The sequence below is a fragment of the Atractosteus spatula genome, chromosome 2 (genome assembly GCF_055471065.1).
Source record: "Atractosteus spatula isolate fAtrSpa1 chromosome 2, fAtrSpa1.hap1, whole genome shotgun sequence".
NCBI classification, from domain to species: Eukaryota; Metazoa; Chordata; class Actinopteri; order Semionotiformes; family Lepisosteidae; genus Atractosteus; species Atractosteus spatula.
In genome coordinates, this window is record NC_142707.1 from 36581542 (window position 1) to 36602474 (window position 20933).

General features: G+C 37.2%; 1 protein-coding gene across 1 annotated transcript; it reads left to right on the forward strand.

The window, feature by feature from the left end:
• Positions 1-198: 198 nt before the first annotated feature.
• Positions 199-17589, forward strand: aida (axin interactor, dorsalization associated). Its single transcript, XM_088927171.1, has 10 exons — positions 199-468; positions 1898-1967; positions 3388-3441; positions 4737-4791; positions 5781-5844; positions 8265-8368; positions 9335-9457; positions 12219-12341; positions 12671-12788; positions 14826-17589. The coding sequence occupies exons 1-10, from the start codon at positions 362-364 to the stop codon at positions 14920-14922; spliced, it is 915 nt and encodes a 304-aa protein (XP_088783297.1). The 5' UTR covers positions 199-361; the 3' UTR covers positions 14923-17589.
• The last annotated feature ends 3344 nt before the right edge of the window (positions 17590-20933 follow it).

Sequence of the window (20933 nt, forward strand, 5' to 3'; positions counted from 1 at the left end):
ATGTGCTTATTGGTAGTTTCAGAGAAGTATCTGGATCCATTGCGCTCATTTCCTGCACTTTCGACTAATTATATGAAGAAATAAAAACGCAACAGTGTCTGCAATGCAAAACTGCAGAAGTGCTATTTCTTCACCACTGTTGCTTTAAACACGGAGCTTCGCTGGATACATTTTTGGAGGCGGAACTTCCTTTTCCATGCTGACGGTTTGGTTGAGAGGCAGAAGGGCTTGGTCAGTGTGGGGTGTTGGTAGCACCGGTTAGCCTGAATGCCTATACCTGGCACACGATAATGCAGAGAGGAAGCTCGAACCCATCTACAATGCTAACTTGAAACGTATTTTGCGACACCAACTTGTCAAAATGTCAGATGTGAATAAGACTATCCAGAAATGGCACGCGAGTTTTAAAAAAGGCACGGACTTTGATTCGTGGGGACAGTTAGTGGAAGCAATTGATGAATACCAAATGTAAGTTGAAAACATTTTAATGTGACGAATAACAGGAGGTGTGTGGGGGGTTGCATAATGAAATGAATATAGACGAACAAAACCAGTATGTTTTACTTCGTGAAGCATCTGCAGTAAGCAGGATTTGAGGCAGTTGGTGTCAATCCCGCGGTTATTCTTAGTTTTTTTCTCTCATTATTTTACTTCAGATACAGGCACCTTTGCTGGTCACGATCGTCCTGTAACCAAGCTAGCATCTGAGAGTCATAAAAGTAACTGTTCAATTTAGCTTTGCTTCATTAAGCACTTGCAAGAGGGGTAGGTGAAACAAAATGATTTTTAACACCATTGCAGAATAATGGATTAATTGAAAAACTTTCAACAATATATCGGTTTTGCTAGAGATATGTAATTAATGTTTATTATTCTGCAAGATACAGTGAGATTTGGACGGGACACAGGATTTAGTAATTCCGTTCAAACAGATCAACAGTATTTTCAACCACACCCTCTCGTTGTTTTGGGTGGAGCTTCGATGGATATGTCATTATTTTTACCCTGCCTTCTGTGGCTGGACTGTACTATCAATGTAGCGCTGTGCCGTATGATGGTAAAACACATTATTTAAAATCTCAGATTCCTCATTCCTGGATGGATTTTTTTTTAGATAAGGTGAGCCTTTAAAGCTCTTTTTCTGTCAGGAAGAGGTACTGGAACGATAGTTTCAGAACTGAAATATGAGGCTAACTCTGAACTCATGCTTTTTTAATTTATTACAAGTGGATTGCCGGTTTGTCGTGACCTTTAGAATCCCTGCAGTGTTGGCAGGAGTAAGATTAATAGCTACTCAGTTTGTAAACTGTGTTTGGTCTTGGAATCTACGTATTTTTGGGAAATAAAATGTCACTTTAATACCGCATTCCTGTTGTGCAGTTATAAATGTGGGTGTACGCCACTTCAAAACTACACGTTGGAGCAAACCCAGCTCTTAGTTTAAAATTATTTATTCTTAGCCCACGAGGGGGCGTGGGATCAATAAATAGCAAACTAATCTGTGAGGAACTCAAACAGATGGGTTTGTTTTTAAATTAAGGTAGGAGGTTTGTCAGAAAAAAAAATTCTATACATACACATTTGAAACGTATATATTTCAGTGTATTTTTTATCCCTTATAACCTTGTTTGTGCTAGCTGGGATAAAATGGATATAAATAAACCCCCCAAAAAACATCTGTTTTCAGGAACTGCTTAGTCCAAAATAGGGTCACAGTGAACAGGGCATAAGACAGGATACAATCTGGATGGAATGCCAGTTTGTCACAGGACTCACACACAGGTGCCAAGTCCAGAGAGGCCAGTTAACCAGCGTGACTTTGGACTGTGGAAACAAACCAGAGCACTTGGACATGAGTTTAAAAAATCTCATCTTTTAAATTGTTATGTTTAATCAGTCTTGCCAGGCAGCTTCAGAAAGAAGTTCAGTCCCCCTCCAATTCATCGGACTTCACAGAAGATCAGAAGGTATGATGGTAAAGTCTTATTGCACCGGCCAGTTGAATCGCCTGGCAATATCCCTCTGAGGTTCAGCTCCTAACCTATAATGACTGAACAGCACTGTTCACAAATGACTTGAAACATCCAGAAAGGATCATCAGAGCAGCCACCACTTTCATTTTCCTCTAATCTACTGTACTTCTTTCATGTAGAAAATCCTTTGGTAGGTGTATGTGAAAGCAGACACTAAGCTGACTGAGTTGGAAGGGTGCTAACCCTTCCCAGAACATAATGGGAATTCTCTCTAACAGTGACAGGGAACTGGGGGGAGCTAGTACAGTATGACTATCGCTTCAGAGATGGGTTTGATGACTCTTGTTGGCTGTAAATGAACATGTTTTTATATAAGACGTTTGAGAAGGGAGCTGCGTCAGCATGCGTAGGCTGCAAAGGAACAGGTAAAGGTTTGTCTAGGCTGAAAGGAAAAGAAACACAGGGTTTTAGATGTGGAGTCTTCTTCAGATATGTTTCCACAGCTGAAATCTTGTGTTTCTTTTCTTTCCCTTGCAGCCTGGAATAATCCTTTACATGTTTGTATGTAGTACAGGGGGAATGAGAAGAAGTGCAGGAAAGCCAAAAAACCAAAAAGGTCTCAGGCTGAAATTAGAAAATGTGATTCAGTTGTTTATTATCTTCCATTTTTTTAGCATTGAATGCAGCAGTGAATTAGACATACTGTACTGTACAAGTAGCATTCTAACACATCTAATGTCCCATTCTGCCCAGATCAGTGCTGGACAGAGAATTTTACAAAGGCTTGATTATTTAATATTAATGCAGCCTTAGCCATCAAAGAAAGATTTTTGGGTTTGACCGTATCTTGCTGGTAATTTAAGATCTTAAAATGAGTTTAAGTTACTAATGGGGATTTCAGCCTTTGAACATGTGGTGAAAAACTAATAAATATTTACTGTAAATGGAATGTTTCTATTCAAGAATCATGTTTGCTTGTACGGATGACTCAAACGGAGTATTGTCACTATTGCATGAAGGGTTTTTTGAAAATAAATATTTATTTAATGCACCTCTTAATTCCTCTTTCTTGTTGTTTGCATCAACATAGGATAAACATTAAGATTTTCAAACTTAAATTCCAAAGCACCCTTTTATTTTTTCCAAAAAATCCATCAAGTCCATTAATTTATGTGTACAGATTATTGCTCTTTTTGTTTATGTGTATTTTTGTGATTAGCAGTTTATTTAAGTAAAAAAAAGGAGGAGGAAAACATAAAAACAGCAGAGATACTAGGAACTACAATATATATTTAAGGAGCTCATACTCAAAGTCTATTAATGAAGTAGAACTAAAATATTCTCTCATTTAGAAGAAAACATGTTCTTTTGTTTCAGGATGATTACAGTTTTGGTCTGTTTTGTCTTTTTTTAGAAAACATTAGGAAAGCTTGCAACATGCCTTGAAATGCGAAGTGCAGCCTTGCAGGTAATTACTCTTTTTCTGCAATTGTCAATTGTCTTGGCTCAGAGGATAAGCATATTTTTAAGAGGTGCATCCTGGAACACCATTCCAGGAAGATATGTTTCAAGCATTGATTGAATTTAGAGGCTAGGCAATCTTCGTGTGTGCAATCTTTGATGGAGCTTATAACACTACCAATGCATGGGATGTCTTGGGTATATGTCAAAATGTGTTCTTCTGTTGTTCCTACTGTTAAAAATTGGTGCTGTGTTGAATTACTATAGGAAATGCAGCACATTAGTGCTGTTCTCTCAGGGAAGGCACAGTAGAATACACAACACTTTCACACCATGTGCACAGTACAAAACAGTAAATAATGGCAAATAATGATAGATCAATAAAGCACAATACCATACAATGGATAGCACAGAACATTAAATGCACATGACAATAAATACAAGTAAAAAGTGCAGAGTGCAGAGGTGCATTGAATCCTCAGGCATTACGCAGTTGAATGTTAATGATGCACACTGCTATAGGTAGAAGCTATTCATAAGCCCAATGGTCCGTGCTATAATGGCACTGAACTGCTTGCCAGAGCTAAGAGGGTAGCACAATCTGTGGCCAGGATGGTTGGGACCCAGAATAATGGCATGGGCTTTACTGCAACAGCAGATGGTGTGGATCTTATCATCTGATGGTAAGTCAGGTCAGGTGCCATTGCCACCACCTTTGTAGAGCTACCACACTGACCTGTGATGGGGTTGGATCCCGTCCAGGGTAAGTCTTGTATTTTAGTTTAATACATTAAACTAAATAAACATGTAGAAAATAATAAACATTTATAAGACGTCCTTTGTCCCTTGTGCAGTAAAACTGCTCAAGAATGTATATAGAGTAAATATAGTTCCCTCACTACCTATTTATCCATTTATGTATTTAATATTGTTGTTGTGTTCATGTACTTTGTGTGATTTTATGTGACTTTAATGTTTCGCTTGTGTGTTTTCTACTTTTATGGGAGAAGCCAAAGATAAATTTACATCAATTTCCCTACGGGATCAATAAAGTCTTATCTGTCTATCTAGTGGACAATAACATATCTACTCTGTGAACATTTGAATTGCATGAATTAAAAAAAAAACATTAAGCACATTCCTGTTTTGCTTTTTCTTTATCAAAGTAAGCATTTCAATTAATTGTTGAGCTCTGTAAAACAGTGTTGCCGCTACAGTACTTTCATCTGCATTATGCTTTATCGATGTGAGGTTATGACAGATTACACTTGACATCATGTTTGTCTTTTTTGTATTCATCAGTGTACCCAGTCCGAAGAGGAGTTCAAGCTGGAAGATCTAAAGAAACTGGAACCCAGTATGTATATCTTAATGTCCAACCTAGGATCCGGAGATCAAGAAATGTTTATGTAGGCTGATTAAAGGGTGTGAATGAATACCACATTTGTGTGTGCATTTTTTGGCTTTAGCAGCTAGATGCAGCCGCAAATACAAAATCTGACCCATGCATTGGGAATATTTTCAGGTTTGTGTTACAAGAATAGGTTGCACTGTGGCAAAGGACTTTGCTGGACGCCAGTTCTGATAATGTTATCATCAGATGTTTTTAACTGTAGAGCATTTGTGATATGGTGCCCAGTTTTATTGTTTTATTTTGATGAACACCCCAAAGTTTTATTAATCGCACTGATTTTTCTTCAGAATTTAAGCTCTAACTGAATTTGACAGATGTTGTTCTCCTAGCCACAACTGTGTCAGACTGAATATGTTTCAGATCGCACACTTGGTCTCCTGTTATTTTCAGTGCCAGGCTGCTCATGCAGCTGTAAGCTTCTAGCAATCAGTGATAAACTGGCACTTGACTGGAAAATCATATCATTTCTCACAATTAAGTCATAAAGGCTTTCCTTAATATACTGTTTTTCTTACAATGTAAACAACTTAACATCAAGCTATGTTTAAATTATTCATTTAAATGTTTAAATTAAACACTTTCTGATTTGGAACTGGCTGTTTAAATTACCTGTCTGATGCAGAGACCAGACTAAATTTTGTTAGAATGTTAGTGTATCTTTAGTCTTATGAAAGTAATGTAGCAGAGTAAAATGTAGTGAAGCACAGTGAACTCCTAGTAAAAGCAAGGTGGGGCCAAGTGAAGAATACTAAACCGTTGCACGGTCAAAAAAAGAAATAAGGTAAATGGTAAAAGGTTTTACCAAGTTTTATAGTGGTGGTATAGGAGAAAGTTGAGCTCAGCTTTCAAACCGATTACTGACTCTATACTCTGCTTTATGTAAGGATCAAACTTTTTTTATTGATCTCTTTTTTTCTTCTCTTTGTTAACAGTTATTAAGAATATTCTTACTTATAACAAAGATTTTCCCTTTGATGTGCAGCCTGTGCCATTAAGGTAAAAATAAGTTTCAATGTGTGCTTTGCTTTTATTTCTGTGCTTTTCCGTTCCGTTCATTTTTTAAACCAACATGCTCTGTTGCAATTGTTTTCAAGGAAGATGCATAATCACTCATAGAAATGTTGTGGCTGGTGTCACAGACTAATTATAACAAATCTGTGGAAACAGTTATCTTTAATTAGCTTAACTGTGGTGATTAATGCTTGTGAAACCAGTAGGTTTAGCAGTGTTATATGGGGACTGCTTTGTTAATTTTTCCACAGCTAACAATCATTTGGTGTTCTTGTATCCAGGAAAAAAATCTATAAAAGCACACCATTAGCTACTATAAGAAAACATATACATGTATTACATTACATGCTCTGTTCAATCAGGTACACACACTTATATAAATTACAGCACGGGGAATTGTACTTCACCCAATCAGCTGCTAGTGTATGCAGCTACACTACAATAGATTAAAAAGTTGCTAAACAAAAGTTTTTTTGTTTTTTTGTTTAGCTTTGCTCTTTATTTAGTGTCCTCTGTCCATGCTATGCTGTCATTGTCTCTTGCACATATGTCAGAGCCTCTGCTGCATTATCAACTCTCTGAGTAACTGACAGGCCATCCATTTAAATATCTCAGAACTGTTTGATATCGTGTTTTGCACAGCTAGTGGAACCATTTTTCCTCTAACTAGTGTGGCATCTACTGTAGTTTTGGCTGACCTGGGTCCTGGAGTGATACAGTACAGGAGGTTTAATGTGTCAGCCTTAAAACCAATTTTTTATGCACCTGGAATGTTTTGACTTTTACCATTTAAGTAGGTGATTTGTTCAGTTAATTTGCTGAGTTTAGAGAACATTTGAACATTTGAAACAAAAGACCAACACTGTGTAGCGTTTATCACAGTTACCTAGTGTTAAGGCAACACAGTGTTGGACTTACTTGAATAAGTTAACTTATTAAATTAATTCACAACTCGCATACGTTCCAAGTCATTACAGTCCGATGACCTATATTTCAAGGGTGACCTATAAGATCTGCTGGATTGTGGCTCTCTCAGGGTCTGATGATCAAAATCTTTGCTCACTTAACATCTGTAAGGTGTGGTAATTTACATTCAGAAAATTGATGTAAACAAATTATGATTGTTTTGTGATGTGTTGCATCATTTACTTTACACACTTCCTTGACCCTTGCTGGATTCTCCTTTCCCATAAGGTGAATATTAAAGCAGTTTTCAAGGCTGCTATTGTCAGTTTGTGAGAACCATTTTTTTTTTCAAAAGAGACCCAAACATTGTAAGAGTATGATGTTCACATTCAAACAGTCAATTTTTAACTTTCTTATCTATATCAATTAGTTTTTATTTCAAGCAGCTCGATACATGAGACTTTATTCTGTCAAACCCAACCATATACATTAAGTAATATAACTTGTACTGTATGTATTATGTACAGTACGTTGAGAGATATTTAAAATTCAGCAAATGCTTTTGGTTCTTATACTCATTTGTTGCATTTTAGAGCTTTTCAGTATGAAATATTAACCATACAAGTTTATATATTGTATAACCAGACAAATGGAACAAGATTACTTCCACGCTGAAAAGTAAAAAGAAGAAACACAAAGTTTTGGCTGTGAGCCGCCTTCATTTAGGAACAACACACAAAATTCTTCAGTTGGACACAAACTTCTTACAGTTTTCCTCAGTCATTATTCACCTTTATGATAACATGTATAATTATGTATTAGTTTCTATGTAATTTATGTTTAGTAACATAAACTAGAGAGCATTTTTGTTTATCTGTCATTTTTTACCGCTTTGTAAAAGCTGTTATAAATAGTTAGGCGTGTCTGGTAAAACTGTTTATTTTTTAATACAAACCTTGTCTCAATGTATTTTCAGCAGATATCCCTTTGCTTCAAATTAATTGATTTTATGTATTTTTTAAATAATTACAAATTAAGTGCACCTTTTGACTTTGAGAAAAATGTATATTTTGAATGTACTGTATGTAGCACGTTGGATTGCATTTTGGCCTAACGGGATTGTCTAGATGAAATTATTTTAAATGCTGTATTTTACTTGTTGTTTATACTTTTGTTATTGCCAAATGATCTTTATGGCTGAGCCTCATTAAATGTCATTCCACAAGGGTGTTCTTTAGGAAAATAAAATCCAGAGCCATGTCTGCTCTGTTGAATTACCTTTCCCTGTTGGAAGGAATTTAGTCATTTCCCACAGGATTTATTCCTCTGTTTGCTAGTTATCTACAGATGTACTGTTTTGTCTCACAAAAGTGTCTAAGCTCAAGCAACTTATAAAGAGTACAATAGACACCTAAGCTTTAAATACAGTATGTTACTTTAGACTCCAAAACAAGCAAAAGGGATGTATGTATTGTTATTGTTATTACTGTTATTTTTAGGAAAATTCTAGCCCCTGGCGAGGAAGAGAATTTGGAAGTGGAAGAAGAGGATGATGTAGCAGCAGGGTCAGGCTCATCTGATTCCTTCCCATCTAGAGTTCCGGGTAAAGTCCGGCACTCAGTGTTCAAATTGTGTTGTGTTATCGTTTTATGCGTTTTATGCAGCCTGTAATTTGAGTAATTAACAAGACAGGGGTTTTACAAAGGTTGCAATAAGGACAGGAGCACTCTTGATGACTTTAACAAGTGTAAAAAAAGATTTGTGGAATACTGGAAGTAAATTTTAAATAGAAACCCCAAACAAGTACAGTATTCTTTAATTTACTTGTGGTAGACTAACAGAATGACATGCCTGCCTTGTGTTTGGTGAGAAGTATGATTGCCTTCTGTTGTGCATTTAGCCACATGCTTTGTTTTTTCCACAGTTTATATTTTTTCGCCCTGTCAGTGTTATATTAGTGTCAGTGTTGTGTTGCTTGTCAGTGCTGTGTTGCTTGTAATACATATTATTTCTTTCACACCCTTTTCTGTTGGTCCTGTGCATGGCTTCAACACTTTCCTTATTGCCTGCTACATTCACAGCTTTCCAAGGTACAGTAATACTGTTAAGCATTTGCTAAAATGTATTTATTTTTTGTTGTTTAGTCATTTCTTATAATATTACCCTAGACTATTTGCTTTATACATTTGACCTAGATCCTAATTGCAACAGATCTAACATACAGTTTGAAAAACTTTTGTATTCACTGTCCAGAAAATATGGATGTTGTATTGTAGTTGTGATGAGCTTGTGTTAAAAGAGGGTACTGTTGTTTTTCTGCTACAAGTCATGTACAACATTTCTTGTGTTTTTAACTCAAAAAACACTTCAGTTGGACACTTATTACTGTGTTTTTCATCCGTTGTTCACCTTCATGGTAACATTTGTAATTATATATTAGTTTCTATGTAGTTTGGAGTGTAACTTTAAAATAGAGTGGCATTTTAGGCTATGGAATTCTGCCAGATCACCATGGACCTCTGTATACATAATGGTTCTTGCTGTTTAAATAAAAATATTGTTTCATCAGGTACGCTGTTGCCAAGGTTACCTTCAGAACCTGGAATGACATTACTTACAATAAAAATTGAAAAGATTGGACTCAAGGATGCAGGACAATGCATCGATCCCTACATTACAGTTAGTGTCAAAGGTATGATCATATTCTTTTTTTCTGGTTTGAGAACTGAATTCATCGGAGTAGTTTTACTTCTCAGTCTGATTCACCTCCTCTTCTATACCTGTGGCAAGGCAGACAGTAATTCCTTCTGTGGCCACAAGAGGGTGATCTGAGTATTCTATCAATTCCAACCTCTACCCAGTGTTGAAAGAATGTCCACATGCGTAATCGAGTAGGAGAATAATTCACATGGATATTCTAACCATGGCCAGCTGTTCTCTATTTTCTAAGAATTAAAAAAAAAAGCTGCAAAGCTAAAGGGCGTTAGTTCTGATACTCTAGCAGCATGATTGTATGCTTAAAAGATGCATTTGTTTCTTAGTAACTGTGGATCAAAAGTCCAGACTATAGAAAGGAGAAAAGAATCTTCCTTTCCTTATACCAGTGGGACTAGGTTGTGGAAAACAGGAGTTGATCTGAAAGCCACTTAAAGGACCACTTTAAAATATATATACAGAGGCCAAGGCCAGCTTGTCACAAGTGGTGTTATCAACGGGATCGTTCCCTAGTGGCTAGATGATTTTTTTTAAATGGATGATGTAATCAAAGCCCTGGTCCAGTCAGTTGCATTGCAATAGGAGACCAATAGATTGCAACAAGAGACCAACAGAGCACTGCAACTGTCTTGGAAAAATCTTCCAGGGCTCAGTTCCCTTTTGATGTCCTCTTCTTCCTTTAATGATCCTAAGCCAAGGTAATGCCTCTAGTAAAAATGTTTAAAGAAGGCTTAGGAGGGACAAACAAATACTACGGCCTACAGGCATAGATACGACAGTTTCACACTAGGGATAGTGTGATACTGCTTCTTTCTACCCCCAGATGTAAAGTACATGTCCGTTGGTAGGAACCTTATGAGGTAACTGAGCAAATTGGCCCTGTCGACTATACGATTTACGAGCTAAATTGGAAGAAGAACAGATTTATCATGCAAATTTGTTAAAGGCCTGGAGAGAGCCAGACTTAATTAAAGCATCTTTCCTTTTCTGGGGTTAATGAATGCACTGGGGTGAGAGAAACTTTCTCCTCCTGTTTCTCCAGCAGAGTGCTGCTGTTTTTTTTTATTGAACTGAGAGAACCCAGATCATTGAACATAGCACTGAGACTCACCCAGGAGTCTTGTTTGCATGCCACCATATAGAATTCCAGAGGAGAACAAGTGCAACAGGAAATTGAGGTCACACATGGCCTACATGGCGGCTTACCTTGACGATCTGGTTATCTTCAGTGAAGAATGGGACACAAATCTGAAGTATGGCCAGACGTTAACCCACAGCTTAGAAAAGAAAAGGCAGGACTTCATGTGAACCCCCTGAAGAGTAAACCGGGCTTCAGGCAAATCCAATATCTGGGGTATGCAGTAGGCAATGATCAGGTTCACCCTCACCCTCAATTGGAAAGAAATTAGACCAATACAGAAAATTTTAACCCCTAAAACAAAGGACCAAGTCCACATCCTATTATAGAAGGTTTATTCCCTCAGTGTTCTGAGAGTGCAAGTGCCCTAACAGACCTCACAAAGAAAAAGGCTCCAAACACCAGTCATTTGACCTCAAAGGCCAAGTCAGCCTGTGTTCTGAACCTGTAGTGAGCAGTGACTCACTTTATGAAATTGTTCTACTTACAGACTGATTGAGAGAGACCTCGGTGTGTAGCGGAGCTAGTGTGGTGACGTCAGCGCCCTCACTGCGCGTAGCAGGGTCCTCAGCTGCCTGAGCTGGGGGAGGTCTCCTTTAGCTCACGCGGTTGGTGCCCTGTTGCGTTACGCCGGAGACCCGGGTTCGCGCCCCAGGTGTGGGGGCTGGAACGGGCGGCGGGGGGGCACAACCCCGTGCGGAACCGTGACTGTCACAAGTGCAGTCTTGTCTCAAATGAGAGAAGGATCATACCATCCTGCTATTTATCTCAGCAGAAACCTTCTCCCTCAAGTATGCAGTAGTTGAGAAAGAGGCCTGCTGTTGAAGTGAGCAATGGAAACCCTCAAATACTACCTGCTGGCATGGGAATTCACCTTGGTGACTGACCATGTCCCCCTTGTCTGGATGAAGTCAGAAAAGGAATACTCGCATTACTATGCGGTTCTTCCCGTACTGCTTTACTCTCAAGCATCATTCTGGTGTCTCTCACGACAATGCTGGTGCTCTTTCCAGGACCCACTGCCTCACGGTGCCAACCACTCAAACTGGTTATGTGAGCTGCCAGAGAGGATATGTGGCAAGGCAGCCAGTAATGCCAGCCAAGGCCACAAATGGGAATAGGTTGTGGAAAGCAGAAATTGATGTGAAAGCCACTTAAAGGACCTCTTTAAAATATAGAGAAGATTCTTAATCAGGATACAGAAGCCAGGGGCCAGATTGTCACACTATCCCTATGCCACTTGTCCTCTTAGGCCATCTTAGTGCCCCAGCTCTGCCTTATCAACATACCTCCTAATGTTGCAACCCCACAACGTAACCAGGAGATATGCAAATTGCATAGATCTCCAGTTATAATGGAGCCTCTAAGCAGGTATCCCGAGTGAGCCATGCCAGAGTTTTCATTTTTTACAGTCCCATACTGAATATTGATTGCTATTTAATATACAATGTTGATATACTGTAACTAGTGTACCCCCCAACTCATATCACTCTTATTATTAATAATGATTTGTTGTGCCTGGATAAAGATAAAGTTCCTTTGCTCATGGCATTTTATCTTACTAAACACCAGACAAGATTAATGTTTTGTTTCACTGTAGATCTAAATGGCATCGATTTGAACCCAGTCCAAGATACCCCAGTGGCTAGCAGAAAAGAAGACACATACATTCATTTTAATGTGGACGTAGAAATACAGAAGCATCTTGAGAAACTTCCTAAAGGTATTTACTTTTCACTTCTAGTTTCCTTTGTACTGTATTGAATGTACCCAGCTACTGTATATTAGATCTTTAAATATGTCCTTAAACAAATCTTGGCATAGATTTAAAAAGGTTTATAAAACTGTCACATTGTATAAGCATGTTTTTTAAATTGAATATATATACACTGGGAGTATTGTTTCATTATATGGAATATGTTAGAAAACAAACATTCCTAAAGTAAGGTATGCATATCCATGTTTCAGCTTTGAAGAGATGATTTTGCTTGGGCAGGTGTTTGTCATACAGTGGATTCTGAAATTCATTGATGTCCTTGACCTGTGTTTCAGGGGCAGCTATTTTCTTTGAATTTAAGCACTACAAACCCAAGAAAAGGTTTACCAGCACAAAATGTTTTGCCTTCATGGAAATGGATGAGATCAAACCTGGTCCCATTGTTATAGAACTGTAAGTGCCATTTCACAAAGAAAGTTCACGTTTGTTCTGGCACCCTGTTCCTCAGTAATAAGAGGCCCATGATTCTTATGTCCAGCACCAAACTACAAGGAGAAAATTATGTGTTTTAATAATAATAATTAATAATTTCTTACACTTATATAGCGCTTTTCTGGACACTCTACTCAAAGCTCTTTACAGGTAATGGAGGTCTCCCCTCCACCACCACCAATGTGCAGCATCCACCTGGATGATGCGACAGCAGCCATAGTGCACCAGAACCACACATCAGCTATCAGTGGGGAGGAGAGCAGAGAGTAATGAAGCAAATTCATAGATGGGGATTATAAGGAGGCCATGATTGGTAAGGGCCAATGGGAAATTTGGCCAGGACTCCAGGGTTACAGGGTTACTCTTTACGAGAAACGCCCTGGGATTTTTAATGACCACAAAAATTCAGGACCTCAGTTTTACGTCTCATCCAAAAGACAGCGCCTGTTTACAGTATAGTGTCCCCGTCGCTATACTGGGGCATTAGGACCCACATGGGCTGCAGGGTGAGCGCCCCCTGCTGGCCCCACTAACACCTCTTCCAGCAGCAACCTTAGTTTTTCCCAGGAGGTCTATCATCCAGGTACTGACCAGGCTCACATCTGTTTAGCTTCAGTGGGTTGACAGTTGTGAGTTGCAGAGTGATATGGCTGTTGGCCATTTTAGAAAAAGAGGAAACCAAAGTCATGGATGTTTACACATTTTTATCACAACTTTATGAAATCCCACCTTGCATCTTTTTGTACTGTAACACCGTTAAGATTAAAACATGAACATCTGTAGTATGAGTCAATTCAAGAGCAGCAGCACTGAGAGCACTTCAGTATGACAGCTGCCAATTCATGTTATAATAATAATAATAATAATAATAATATCAACACAGTCTCAATAAATGATTGTTAGTGAGTTTTAAAATGTTTTAAAAGTTTGGTCATTGTTAGGTATTGTCAACAGTTGGTGGGTATTGAGTTGGGTAATTGTAATTTATTTATGTTTTGCACTCATAATGTATGATTTGCAGCCCCTAGGATAGTGGAATAATTTGTAATTGCAGTTTGCATAAATGTGTATTTATACAAAGCTATGTCGTTGCTAGTATACAATGACTTTAGAAATGAAACCCAAAACAGTCAAAAAGTGTCAACCAAAGCCATAATCCCTTTTTTGCCATGCAATTATTTAATTTTAATTTGACAAAATATAAAGTTGCACTACAGCATATATGTAAAAATGTCATTCCTGAATGCACTGAAACCATGAATTATCACTTCTCAAACACATAAAAAAATGATCTTATGTACACTGTATTTCAGTTGTACAGTAGTTTAAATATAGCGGTGATATTTTTCAAATGCCTCAGGTATTGGTGGGAGTTAAAGCCTTTAAAAGGTCCCTGTTATCATTGTTGGGATGTATGCCTTGAATTGTGCTGTTTTTTGTGTTTCGCATTATTTGCTTGTTTCAGGTGTTGTGTAGGTTTTTTTGGCATTAAGTTACAGTAAATCATAAAATGTGGGAGCAAATGTTTTTGATGTATACTTGTGGGATTTAGAGTAGCTGCTGGTTTCCTGAGTATTTTGGTATTCTTGTATATATTCAGGTATTGCATTATTGTACAGTATATCATCTCTGTTGGGTTGAGCTGAATAATTAGCATTATATTTGTTTTCTGTAACAATAACCAATGAAATATCTTGCGGGTGGCTTTAAAGGTTTTATAATATTGTTAAACTGTCAAATAGTGTTAAACCGTGGTAAATGAGTTGAAGGTTTATGGTTGAATAAAAAGATTATAAAGGTTAACAAAAAGTAATTGAAAGGGATTTAATAAGCAGGGCTTGGACTGAGGTTCATTTGTAGAATTGCGAGAGATTTGCGAGGAAGTATCTTTGAAGGCTTGAATGCGAAGTCCGATTTTTGTTTTTGTTTCAGATGCATGTATTGATTCGAGTTGGTTGTGTCTATGCCCGCACTGACCTTTTCGTTTGACTCCTAAAGGTACAAGAAGCCAACGGACTTCAAAAGAAAGAAACTCCATCTTCTGACAAAGAAACCACTCTATCTTCATCTCCACCAGACCCTGCATAAAGACTAACTGGGTTCACAGGCAGCATTACATGTGAAGGGGACATCAAACACCACTCCTGAGCACTGTGTCTGCGTACAGCAGAGCTACTCAGCAGATCTGCTGTTCCTTTCCATCATACCTCCACAGCAATACTAAACATAGCCACCAAAGCCACAGTGCAACCACTCATAAATCCCTGGTACAGCAGTCAAGCTCTTTCTTTAAAGAGCATCAGTCATTCTGTGGCTTGGTGGCTGCCCTGTTCATGCAATACTTACCAACTACAGTGGCTGAAGTGCTTGTTGAAAAGCCTTCAAAGGCAGGTTACATACCTAACGGCTTCATACTAAATTCTGAGATGACGGAAGAAATACATGATGTATTATTAAGCAAAATGGATACCAGCAGCCTCAGTGTTGACTTAAGCAACAACATTCCGATAACCAGCTTCAAGCAGCTTTTTTTATTTTTAAAGGGAGCTACTTCTGGCTTCTACTATCAAAAGGATCACAATAAACACTCCTTGACAACAAATTAATGTATTCTGTATGAGTCTCCTGACAGGTTGGACTAACATAAACAGGATGTGGCACACTTTCATATAAATGAGTGATCAAAGGTATATTTGGGAAATACCTTTTTAATATGTATAGAATTCATTTGAATGTCTTTTTTTGTGGATTCTTAGAGTGGTGTCTGACACTCAGTATTTTTCACACGTGGATTAAACCTTATTGATACACTACCTAGTCTTATATAAAAGGGCTTTTTTGCAATAAGGATGCAGTGGTTGTCTGGCAAGCTTGTGTGGATATTTTGTTTAGCCTGAGCGTAATGCCTTTAGAATTTAAACCTATTTTTTTTTAAACATACAATTTTGAATAAAGTGGCAAAGCCAGAATTATCTTTTGCCAGACATTTGCTACTTGCAGATTTGTTCAATTATTATGCTTTTATTTTATTTTTTTGTTTGGGATAAGAAACTGTCCACATGAACTTCAGATGATCTTTGTTTTCAATAATCATGGCCTTATTTGGTTGACAAATCTTATTACTAATTAAAGTTTCACATAGTGTCACATAGAAAGAAACACCTTGACAGCAGCAGGCAGGTAGCTTAGCTACATTTGTACACACAAAAAGGCCATGTTCAGTTTCATTGAACACATTAGAAATATCTGTGGTGAAAAGACTTCTTAAAGAACACAAGCTGAAGAGTAAATAAGAAGGGTGTAAAAGAAAGTGTTTGGTTTATAGATTGAAAATGTTTCAAAGTTTTTTGCTCTAGAGCAAAGTTTGTTCCCATTTTCTGTGAAGGTACAGTGAATGCCACTTATTAGCAGACCTGAAAAATACAGTTCTTTATTTGCAACATGTTCTTGGAAACCAGTCTCTTCCTATCAACTCAAAGGAACTCGTAACTCGGCAGATGTTAACTACTGTAGATGCGGATTGCTAATAGCTTATTTAGGATTTTTAAGAGGCTAAAGTCTCTTCTGAGGTGTAGCAGCAGGATGTACATGTGCTTTATGTTGTAATTTCTGAATTTTATATAATTGCTTTTAAAAATGTGGACCTCTTTCTTTTTCATTACAATTTGCATTCTTGAGGTTCTGTTAGAACCCAGGACTTAACAAAAAGCAAGAAGAAAGACTAGGCCTGTTAAAATGGATGGTGCACCTACCGGATGTATAAAACTGAGGTTTTCAGTTTACAGTCTACATTGTGCAGCTTATGTATATCAGCAGTGATTGTGAGTAAGTCATCATTTTGTTCTATACTGTATATGTTATTTTTTAGACAGTTTAATATACTCTTCCTTTCTTGGGTCCTGGTAGTTTTATACAGTATGTGTTGATTTTTTTCAGTTTTTTTATATTATTAAAATTGTACAAAACAATACATTGGACAATTTTAAATTTGCTCGTTTTCACCAGAGATGGTAAAGCACTATTTTTATTTACTCATAAAACATTTAGTGTATTTTTGGTTTATATACTGTGCATTATATATTGTGTATGCCTTCATTTTCTTGTTTCACCCACTTTGTTTATTAGAAGATTATGGTTATTTTTAACATCAAAATTTGCTACATGAATTTGGCACGTTGCTACAACTGTTTAATATTGCTGTTTCGTGTACATGTTGAAAATTGAACCGTTATTTACAACGTCCGCATAAAAACATTTTGCTGGGTAACAAGAGGTTGTAAATGAGTGGCATCTACTGTAACTCTCTAAAGGTTTAAATTTGAAGAAACAATGAAGAAAATTTGCACTCTAGCAAAAAGCTTTGTTAATCATCCTGTGAGACTGTTCTTTAAAAGACATTAGACTTGGGGTATCCTTTTTTTCAGGGTGTTGTGATGATGTATGTAGATGTCTAATATAAAACTGTAAAATAGAACACTAAAGAAACTTTTTCTGTACCAGAAAAGACATTTCAATTAGTCATCATACATTGTGAATTTCATGTTAATTCATACAGGCAAAAGCATTCATTTAATAGCTGTGCACACGAAACCCTGAAAGGTAAGGACTGAATATCTAGGGGACATAATGAAACCAGTAATTGTGCTGCAGAGATCTGTAAAAAATATATTTTATTGTATGCTTCATTCAGAATAGAACAAGCTCACACAATTTTCATAAGAAGTGTACTAAACTCTAAATAAATCATGTTTCTTTATAATTGTATCATTTTCCTGTCACATTATTTGTTTAAAAATTCAGTAAGAATTGGAGGAACCATTTCACTGGAGATTAATGCTTTAAAATTGACAGATAGGCTTCAGTTTTGGGGTACTAACTACATGGAGTTTATATGTTCATCCTATGTTCTCCCTATGGTGGGTTTCCTCCAGGTTCTTGTTTACTCTAAAGACATACTGGTGGATTAATTGGGTTCTTGAGAAAACTGATCTTGGTGTGAGTGTGTGTGTCTATATCTGTGCCAGAGTTTGTCCTGCAGTGGACTGGTGTCCCATCCAGGGTGTTTACTGCCGTTGAGCCCAATAACGCTGGTTCCCCTGTGACCCTAAATTTGATAAAGCGATTAGATAATGGATGGATATCAAAATAAAACGTAGCTTTCCTTGACAGGAAAATACAGTAGCTACCGTACTTCCCTGGACATGACCCTAGCTTCATTCTAATTCATTACGGACGTAAGCCTGAGTGGTGCTCTAAACTGGTTGTGCAACGCCATGTCGTTTTGTGTTTTTTATCTGTAGCTTGTGAAGGGCAGATAAAGACCAGTGGTGCCTGATTGCTTCACAGATTTGCTATCTGCACATAAAAACAGGAAGATCGCTCCTTTCTATGAGGAACCTGCATTACCTTATCAAAGTGCTATCACCAGCAAATCGATTTAAATTGGAAAGCTGTTATCAGTTTTGAAGACTTCTAAGGAATACAAGCCCTAACATGCTTCACAATCACCTGATGCAGAAAGAAATGGTATTTCTGCAACAAGCAAGCTGCGGAAGTGTCAGCGTAACCAGGGTGCCATTTCCCAAGACGAGCAGTTGGAAATGAAGTGAAAAATGGCAGTGAGGCAGTTGTTCTGGCTTATAAAGGAATTTGTGTATAGCAATATTTCAAATGTGAGAAAAACTGCTAACCATTTTAGATTTAGCTGGCCAGATGGGTTTTGCACAATAACCGTTTGTGAGACGGGAAACATGACAACAGACCAAAATAGTGGTGTGGCTGCCATTTTGATTTAAGAAAGAACCCCATTTCAATACTTGTCATACTGTTACTACTAATATACCTACCGAGCGTGAAATTAACTGGCCAACAGTTTGCCCAAGTGTGCGGTTACATGAAATGTGGCAATCCCTTGTGGGTAAAAAAGCTTTGCTGCTACCGGAGAGGTGCAAGTGCAAAGCAGGTTCGAGTGGGATGAAACCAGCCAAGGTTTCAGTGGCTCCTGAAGCAGATGTGGCCTTAGCCATGAGATCAAAATGGTTTTTAAGGAGCCATTTTAGTTCATCCACCATATGTTAACTGTATTAACACGATAATGACACCTATAGCAATGCTATAACTTATAGAGTTTTATAACTTGAAGACTGTGGTTGAATAATAACAAGAGTGTTTAATAAAAGACACACTTTGATGCAGTCTAACAACTACTGTAGCCATGGCAGTATAGTATGTATGCACAGTTTTGTGAATTTTACAGGCCAAACAGATTATACATGAAAAAAATAACTTATACAGCATGGCTGTACTCTGATTAAGCATTATAGTGGTATGAGTTAGCTTTGGTATTCCAAGCTACTACTGACATTATCAAACTGCTGTAAAATTAAACTGCGAGTTTCCTTTTCACAATGAAAGTATTTTCAACCGTGGTACCTACCTTTAAAAATTTGAATGTCAGGCAGTAGTACAATAAGGGTTAAAGTTAAGTCACAGATAATATGGGTAATTGTTTCCAAATGTAAGGTCTACATCAAATTAAGAGTTATTAGTTGAGGACATTCTGCAAACCATTTCCTTTTCAGAATGTTGAGAGTAAAAACAAATTCAATGTAGAAGATAGTACAATGGAAAAATATCTCTTTGAAGCTAATTTACAATTGATATAAAGAGGCACATTTCCCACACAGCAAAAGAGACTGTTAGAAAATATAGGTAAAGCTTTTCTGCTCACACAAACATCCAGTCAGAAGGGATAGATGTGTTTATTTTCACTGATTTCATTACATGGGTTAAATCACAAGCTGGTGGTTTTCAGATCTGGGTGATCTGCACCCAGCAGCTTAATATCTAAAAATTTTATTAAAGACCTATTCATCAAAACCTTTGAATTCTTCTCTAATGAGATGTGCTGTATTATACCTTATCCTTTGAAAATGTGTAGTTTTGTAAATTCTATCATGTAAGAGAAGAAATAATTTCTGCAGCATTTGAGTGTGGCTTTATTCGCCTGCCCAAGCAACAAAGAACAGGCCTAGATTTGGTTTTAAAAGTAAAATGCACGTACTGTCCCAGCAAAAGACTAAGGACAGAAATGCGAAAGCTTATTTTTGCTTTAAGATGAAGCTATTTGCATTTGCAATCATAAGACTAATAGAAGTATGACATACTTACATGTTGTATGTTGATCAACTTTGATCATATTGTAACAAAAAATGCTCTGTGGTCAATTCAGGCTTGGCTTCCACCATTTGTGAGTTCTTGAGTCTTCTTGAAGTGTGCTAATTAAATTTTCTTTGGCATGTAAAATAAATGTTCAATCCCACTTAAATCTGGAGATAGACTGCCTGTTGAAGCCACCTCTGGAACTCATTTTTATTAATGTAACCAATAAAGGCTGCAGCTGAATTAATTCTGAAGTATACAGGAACATTTTTGACCATATACTTACTGTATATTGAAGAGTTATTCAGACTTAATGGGCAGTACTTCAATGTGCAGCATGGCAGCTACTCAATACATACACCCAATTCAAACAAGGAATTTATCAGGAGAAGAAAAAAGTGGAATACTTGATCTTAAAATTCAATTAATATACAAATCCAATTGACCATACATTTTAAAAACTGAATTAAAAAGTCAACAGGAAAGAAATCAGTGTAGTCAGCCAGATACTGACTTTTATACTCTTAAAATGAATGTCTCCCTATATTTATGTTCACATGAAATCACTGGGTTGAACACAAAGTATGTTATGATCAAATAGATGCATGAACAACCTGAAAATAAAATGAATGTGATTTTCATGTGACAGCAATATAGGTTATGTTGGATGCTGCAGACACCAAAGATTACAAATGCCTTCATATAAAAGGACTCTTTCTCCACCAATCCAAAATTTCCATGCCAGTCAACATTTTTAGTCATACATACTGGCTCTGATATCTTGTGTTATTATTGCCTCTTGGTATGTGAAACAAAGTATAAACTGCTTAGGGGTAGAAAATGTACAAGAAGCACAGGTGTTGTCAAATAATGCCTATAACCAAAACTCTCAGCTCAGTGCAATTTTAACCCAAATTTGCATCATCAAAAACAATACAACAAGTG

What these genes read in the sequence shown, in the direction of transcription:
- aida (XM_088927171.1), top strand. Translation starts at nt 362, where the DNA reads ATGTCAGATGTGAATAAGACTATCCAGAAATGGCACGCGAGTTTTAAA. An exon ending in CATTACAGTTAGTGTCAAAG is followed by an intron (nt 9,458 to 12,218) that starts GTATGATCATAT and finishes GTTTCACTGTAG; the next exon opens with ATCTAAATGGCATCGATTTG. An exon ending in GGTCCCATTGTTATAGAACT is followed by an intron (nt 12,789 to 14,825) that starts GTAAGTGCCATT and finishes TGACTCCTAAAG; the next exon opens with GTACAAGAAGCCAACGGACT.